Raw genomic sequence first — 7,162 nt, forward strand, 5'->3', positions numbered from 1 at the left:
GTGACCATCATCAGCAGACAACTCAGCAGGTAGGTGCTTGCTTTACTGCCAAGCCTGACGGTCTGAGTTTATCTTTGAGAAGAACCAATTTCCATAAGCGTCCTTTGCCCCCCATATGCACCATACAGCACATACTAAATCAAAGAACAACAACACAATCAACCAGACATGACAGTGCACAGCTTTAATCCTAGCTAGCTCTTGGAAGGCAGGGCAGGTGGATCTCTGAGTTTAAGACCAACCTAAGCCTGGTGGTGGTGCACGCCTTTAATCCCAGCACTTGGGAGGCAGAGGCAGGTGGATTTCTGAGTTCGAGGCCACCCTGGTCTACAGAGTGAGTTCCAGGTCAGCCAGGGCTACACAGAGAAACCCTGTCTCGGAAAAACAACAACAACAACAACAACAACAACAACAAAAAACACCCAAAAACCAAAAACCCAAAGAAACCAAACAAACAAAAAAAGACCAACCTGGTCTTCATAGTAAGTTCCAGGCCAAGCAGGTATACATAGCAAGAGCTTGTCTTAATAATAATAAAAATATTAATAATATTTTAATTCTATTATTTTCTAAATCAAATGCACAGCTTACCAGAACCTGTGAGCTATTGCTAAGGCAGATTGTAAAGTTTGCAGTTTTAGAATTTACAATGCTTGTACCTGCCACCAAGCCTGACGATCTGAGGCTGAGGAGGAGGACCCCTCCAGGGCCTCCCCCACAGTGTCCTCTGACCTCTGCACCCCCACCTTCACACATGCTTCTCCCACATAGGTAACTCCACGTACCACAAGGTCCTAGACACACAGCCCAATCCCAGTGTAGCTTAGGCCAGGTGCAGACTCTCAGTCAATCTCCTGTCTCATCTGTCTAAGTACTGGGATTACAAACTTGAGCCACTATGCCAGGCATATTCATTTATTTATATATTATTTAGAGTTTTAAAATGAGGTCTAAGTTAAGAGATGACCTGAAAACCTGAGCTCAGGCACAATCCACCTACCTCAGCCTCCTGACTAACTTGAGTACAGATACAAACACTTTGGGAGCTAGCAATACGGCTCAGTTGCTTTTTCTCAGGCCTTACAACCTGTGTTCAGTTCCCTGGATGAACAAGGCAGTAGGGATGCTATTTTAATTGGTTGGCACAGTAGTGATGCCTGTGAACCCAGCATTTGGGAGGAAAGGGCAGCAGCATGTTGAGGCAGAAGACCTAGTCAAAGCCAGATAACTTATTTATTTATTTACTGACTTATGAATAGGGTCTCTCTAGTAGCCCCGTCTGACCTCCAACTTGAAGTCCCACTCACTACCTCAGCATTCCACATGTTGGAAACAATCCACTTCTACATATTTTCTGAGCTTTTGTGGTTCTAGGCAATGTCTCTACACTAGACTGGCCTGAGGTTCATTATGCAACCAAAGATGACCTTGAACTTGTAACTCTCCTACATGCACTTCCCAAAGCTGGGATGACAAGCAGGAGCCACAGCTCCTTTCCTACATCCCCAGGCCACCGTGCACTGCTTTCAAGCCTTCCAGCTTCAGCTCTCCAACCTTTGACCTTAGGTCAACCCTTTTATTTATGAGAACCTGGACTACTGGGCTGGAAATGGAGCCTGACAGGTAGGAGAGCTGCTCTGCAGAGGGTTTGATTCCAGCACCCACAGAGCAGCTCCCAGAGGTTTATAACAGTTCCAGGGATGCAACCTTCTCTGACCTTCGTGGGCACTTCGGGCATGACACATATACATACATGCAGGCAAAACACTCAAAGACAGAAAATAAAAATAAGTTTTTTAAAATGGACTTTTTCTAGGTTCGATACTCAACAGTTCTCTCTTTTGTGTTTGTTGTATATTAGAAGTAAAAACTGACTGTAATTTCAGTGTTCACAAGGCAGGTGCTTGACCGTTAAGAGCTGCTCTTTCACAGGAAGCAAGTTCAGATTCGCAGCACCAGCATAGCAGCTTGCAGCTCTCTTAATTCCAGTTCCAGAGCATTCTGCACCCTTTCCACCCTTTGACACTAGACACATACACAGGTCACTTAGCATACATATATGCAAAACATATATATGAATTAAGTTAAGTTAAAAGAAAAAAATACAAATACGAAGCCCCTTTAGGGACTCATCTCACAGTCTAAGATGCCTGAGAAGCTGAGGTGGAAGTGCTTCCCTGCAGCAGCTCAGGGCTGGCCTGTAGAAAAAGCAAAAAGTCCTACTACACACACCTCCAAACCCCACTAACCTGCTCATACAAAACTTACTCGCTGGACAATGAAATCTCAGCACTCAGAAGCAGATCTCTGTGAGTTCAAGGCTGACCTGGTCTACAGAGTGAGTTCCAGGACAGCCAGGGCTACAAAGAGAAACCCTGTCTCAAAAACAAACAAACAAAACAAACAAACAAACAAACAAACAAACAAAAACCCTTACTCTGGCAATCCTATCTTTGCCTCCAGAAAAAAAAAACAAAACAAAAACAAAAAAACTTTTCTTGACCAGGCAAGATGGCACACACCTTTAACCCCAGCACCCCAGGGCAGGAAGATCAGGAATTCAGCTCCAGCTTTAATGACTGGGGTGCTGCAATCTCCTCTGAATTACAACAGTCCCCACTGGCTTGCAAGGCTCTGCAATATACAACTGACAAATCTTTGGAAGTTCCTGCAATTTACAAGGATCCTCCCAAGGCTGTAGTGATAGGTCAGCAAGCCACACCGAAAGGTGAGAGTAGATCCCAGGTACCCAGATAAAGGCAAAAGCTTTATAGCCTGAGGACAAAGACAAGCAGATCCTGGGAGTGCCTAGCTAGTCTACCAGAAACAAGATGTGGGTTTAGAGATGTGAGCGACCTGCACAGCAGGAATGAGTACATTCTAAAGAAAAAAGTCACTGGGCAGTGGTGGTGGTGCACGCCTTTGTGTGTGTGTGTGTGTGTGTGTGTGTGTGTGTGTGTGTGTGTGTGTGTGAGAGAGAGAGAGAGAGAGAGAGAGAGAGAGAGAGAGAGAGAGAGAGAGAGAGAGAGAGTGTGAATGTTTTTTGAGACAGGGTTTCTCTGTGTAGCCCTGGCTGTCATGGAACTCACTCTGTAGACCAGGCAGAAATCTGCCTGCTTCTGCCTCCCAAATGCTGGGATTAAAGGCATGCGTCACCACCACCCAGCATAAAATACATTTTAAAGAAAGCTGGTCTACACAACAAGTTCCAGGGCAGCCAAGGCTACACAGAGAAACCCTATCTAGAAAAACTAAAAGCAAAAGAAATCAAAATAAAATAGGAAGAGGGAGTGAAGGGAAACAAAACCAGTATTAATATTCAGCAAATAATACCTATTCATTTTCCAGGGACATAAATTTAATCTAAGAAATAGGAAGTGATTTTTTGGTCATTATCAACTTGATAAAAGAATTAGAAGGACTAGGCAGAGGTGGTGGCACACGCCTGTAATCCCAGCACTTGGGAGGCAGAGGCGGATTTCTGAGTTCAAGGCCAGCCTGGTCTAAGGAGTGAGTTCCAGGACAGCCAGGGCTACACAGAGAAACCCTGTCTTGAAAAAAAAAGTCTGTCCCTTGCTTTGGCCAGTGGACTATTGAAAAGATATATAGCAAGAAGTTTCCTCCAGCATCACGCTCAAGCAAGAAAAAGGTTGAAGCCTGGGGCCATCCAGGGGGAACCCTGTCTTCTGTTAACGACCACTGCAATATCTGGACAGTCTAGAACCAAGACGACAGGTCGGTGACAGGCAGAACCACACCCCGCCTCTTCCTGTGATGTGTCACTCCTGGCCCTCTACTTATACCTAAAATTCACAGGGCGACTCCGAAGTTAACTTGGGATGTGCACTCAGGAGTACCACTGGGTCTTTTTGCCACTCTTCCCAATATAGTCATACTCAGTAAGTATTTTTTTTTAACTTTTCACTATTAATTTGTTTATTTATTTGGCTCCAATGTGGACTGTTTCAACAAATAAAGTGGAAGGGCCAGCAAGAGGGGAGAGGAGGGGAGGGGAGAGAGGGGAGGAGAGGGGAGAGGAAGGGGAGGGGAGGAGAGGACAGGAGAGGACAGGAGAGGACAAGAGAGAGGAGAAATGACGGATTGATGGATGGGGCAAAGGGAAAGCCATGGCGGGTGGTTTAAGCCTATAATTAGACCTGAGAAACGGAGACAGAAGGCAAGGTGTCTTCTGTCTGGTTCGAACTTGCAATGATTCTCCTGATTCTGCTGGAATTATACATGTGCACAACCTAATAAATACTAACTTAAAAGATTAGTGTATGAGTGTGTGTCTGTATGAGGCTACATGCACACAAATGCAGGTATTCAGAGGTCAGAACCTCCTGGAGCTGAAGTTACAGGCAGTTATGAGTGGTCACTCAACATAGATGGTTAGGAACCAAACTCAAGACATGTGCAAGAACAGTGTGCACTTACCCTCTGGGCCACTTCCCAAGCCCAAGACTAGTACCAGTTTAACATCTGTAGACCTCTGTAACCAATCGTGGAATATATATGCTTCTTTTAAAAGTACTGTTATATGTATGAGTGTTTTGCCTGCATGTATGTATATGTATGTGCCACCTGTATATGCGGTACAGATGGGGCTATTAAGCAAGCACTGGACCCCTTAGAACTAGAGTCAATGCTGACACATGTGGGTGCTGGGCACTGAATCTGAGTCTTCAAAAACAAAAACTACTCTTAACCCTTGCACCATCTCTCCAGCCACTACAATATGCTTTTTAAATCTGAGCAAACCATTGGGCTGGAGAGACAGCTTAACAGTTAAGAACACTGGCTTCTCTTCCAGAAGACCTAGATTTAATTCCCAGCACCCATAAGACAGATCACAACTGTCTGCAACTCTAGTTCCAGGAATCAGATAACCCCATGCACGCATACATGCAGGCAAAACATCAATGCATATAAAATAAAAATAAGTAAAAATTTAAAAATATTTTGAGTGAACCAAGAGAGATTTTATTATCTTAAAATCTCAGTGTAATAGATAGATAGATAGATAATACATATCTATATCTATATCATAACAATAGAATTGCATTCTTGGGCTGCTGAGATGATCACTTCCAAGCTGAAACACTAAGTTCAATACATACGGCAGAACAGAACAGACTCCAAATGGTCATCTGCAGACTCCAAATGGTCATCTGACCTTCACAAATGTGTCCAAGGCATACACATTACAAATAATCCACAAAATGAGTACAAGTCCAAACCTATAATCCCACCATTGTGATATAGAGGCAGGATGATCAGAAATTCAAGGTCATCCTCAGCTATATAGGGAGCTAGAATATAAGAGGACAAACAATTAAAAAGAAGAACAAATTACACATCAGGTAAGCAAAATAAGGGAAATTATAAAGATATTACCTACAACTATTAAAAAAGGTGGATATGTTGAAAAATAATAACCAGAAAAATTACAGACCATATATACTAAAAAGATAATTTAAGGCTGGGCGGTGGTGGCGCACACTTTTAATCCCAGCTCTCAGGCAACAGAGGCAGGCGGGATTTCTGAGTTCAAGGCCAGCCTGGTCTACAGAGTGAGTTCCAGGATAGCCAGGGCTACACAGAGAAACCCAGTCTTGAAAAAACCAAACCAAATCCAAAAAAAAAAACAAAAAACAAAAAAGAGGCGTCGCCACTGTCTACTTCGTTCCCCCAAGTGACCAGGTGACACTGCGCATCCAAGATCACTAAGTTCCAGTGTGACCAGTCAATGTCCGGGCTTCCCCCCCTTCCGCACTCGGTTAATGGGGCAGGTGGATGGGCGACGGAGGCGAGCCGCGGCGTGGGGATCTCAGGGGCGGCTGGGGGCAGAAGAAGGGTGGCTGGCGGAGAAGGGCTGAAGGGTCTGAGAGGGACTGGGGAGCACGGCGCAGAAGGGCTGAGGGGTCTGAGGAGAGTGGCGGGTTCGTGCGTGCAGAGGTGAGGCCATCTGCACGGAGGCGCAGCCAGACCCGGCTGGCTGGAGGTCTGAGGAGAGGAGCTGGGGATGGCCCGAGGGGTGGCGCCTGCGCGCAGCGGGGGCTCAGCATGGCTGGGGCTCGAACTCGAGCGCTTTCCTCAGCAGCGCAGTGAACAGGAGCCACGCGAGGGCGGGCCGCGCCGTCCACGGAGCCCGGGCCGGCCAACCCCAGGGAGCCGTCACGTCCAACTCGCCGCCCGCCCGGAGGAGGCCGCCCCGCACCGGCCCTCGGGCCGCGCTGCACGACGCGCGGACGCCCGCGCGGGAGCCCGGACGGCGGCCACACTCACCTGCACCAAGCGGTGGCCCTGCGCGTCCTGCTGGGCGTCGGGCAGGACGAGGGACCGCGGCCACAGCAATGAGTGCAAGAAGTGGACCATGACGCCGCCGCTCGTGCGAGCCCGGCCGCCGACGCCGCGCCACGAGCACCGGAGGAGAGGCAGGAAGGTCGCCCGGCGTTTGAATGGCCGCCCCCACGCCGCGCACCGCGCCGCGACCCCGCCCCCGGCCGCGCGTCCAATGGTCCTCTTCCCGCCGCTCCCCCCCCCCCCCGCCCCCAGCCACCCAACTCCTATCCACCCGTCGGAGGCCGAGCGCCCTCAGACCCACGCTGCTGCGAGCGTTCGCAATGCACGCACAGCCTATTTTATTGCAATTTTTTATTTTGTTTTTTTTTCTTTTTATTTCTTTTTTTTTATGGGTGGCGGTGTTTTGTTTTCTTTTGAGACAGGGTTTCTCTGTGTAGCCCTGGCTGTCCTGGAACTCACCTTGTAGACCAGACTGGCCTGGAACTCAAAATTTAATAGAGATCCACCGCCTTTGCTGATATTAAAGGAGGATGCCACCACGACCAGGCTTGGTTTTTGGTTTTTTTTTTTTTTTTTGGATGAGATAGAGTAGGAGTCTAGAGCGCATTGTAGGCAAGGGCTCTGTCACGTGCCAGATTTTTAAGTGCTTTAAACAAATAAGCAAATTAAGATGCATTTTCAAAGGCTTTGCCCCAGAAGTATGGTACCAGCCACGTTTTGACTCCTCGATGAGAATTAACCATACAAAACATTTCTAGAGGCTGCTGACCTGGGTGGAAGGGGACAGCCTATAGTGTGCGGTGTTACATCTGCTTACACCCACGACACGCACACACAATAAAATTTCAGAAACAAA

The 7,162-nt window shown here is 47.3% G+C and overlaps 1 protein-coding gene across 1 annotated transcript in view; it reads right to left on the reverse strand.

Annotated features, from left to right (window-relative positions):
• Nucleotides 1–6,378, reverse strand: part of Zyg11a (zyg-11 family member A, cell cycle regulator) — a 29,397-nt gene extending 23,019 nt beyond the window's left edge. Inside the window, exon 1 of the mRNA XM_052176963.1 lies at nt 6,289–6,378. Coding sequence (XP_052032923.1) covers nt 6,289–6,378 — 90 coding nt within the window. The remainder of the gene's footprint in view (nt 1–6,288) is intronic.
• Nucleotides 6,379–7,162: the final 784 nt, after the last annotated feature.

Source organism: Apodemus sylvaticus, chromosome 3 (genome assembly GCF_947179515.1).
Source record: "Apodemus sylvaticus chromosome 3, mApoSyl1.1, whole genome shotgun sequence".
NCBI classification, from domain to species: Eukaryota; Metazoa; Chordata; class Mammalia; order Rodentia; family Muridae; genus Apodemus; species Apodemus sylvaticus.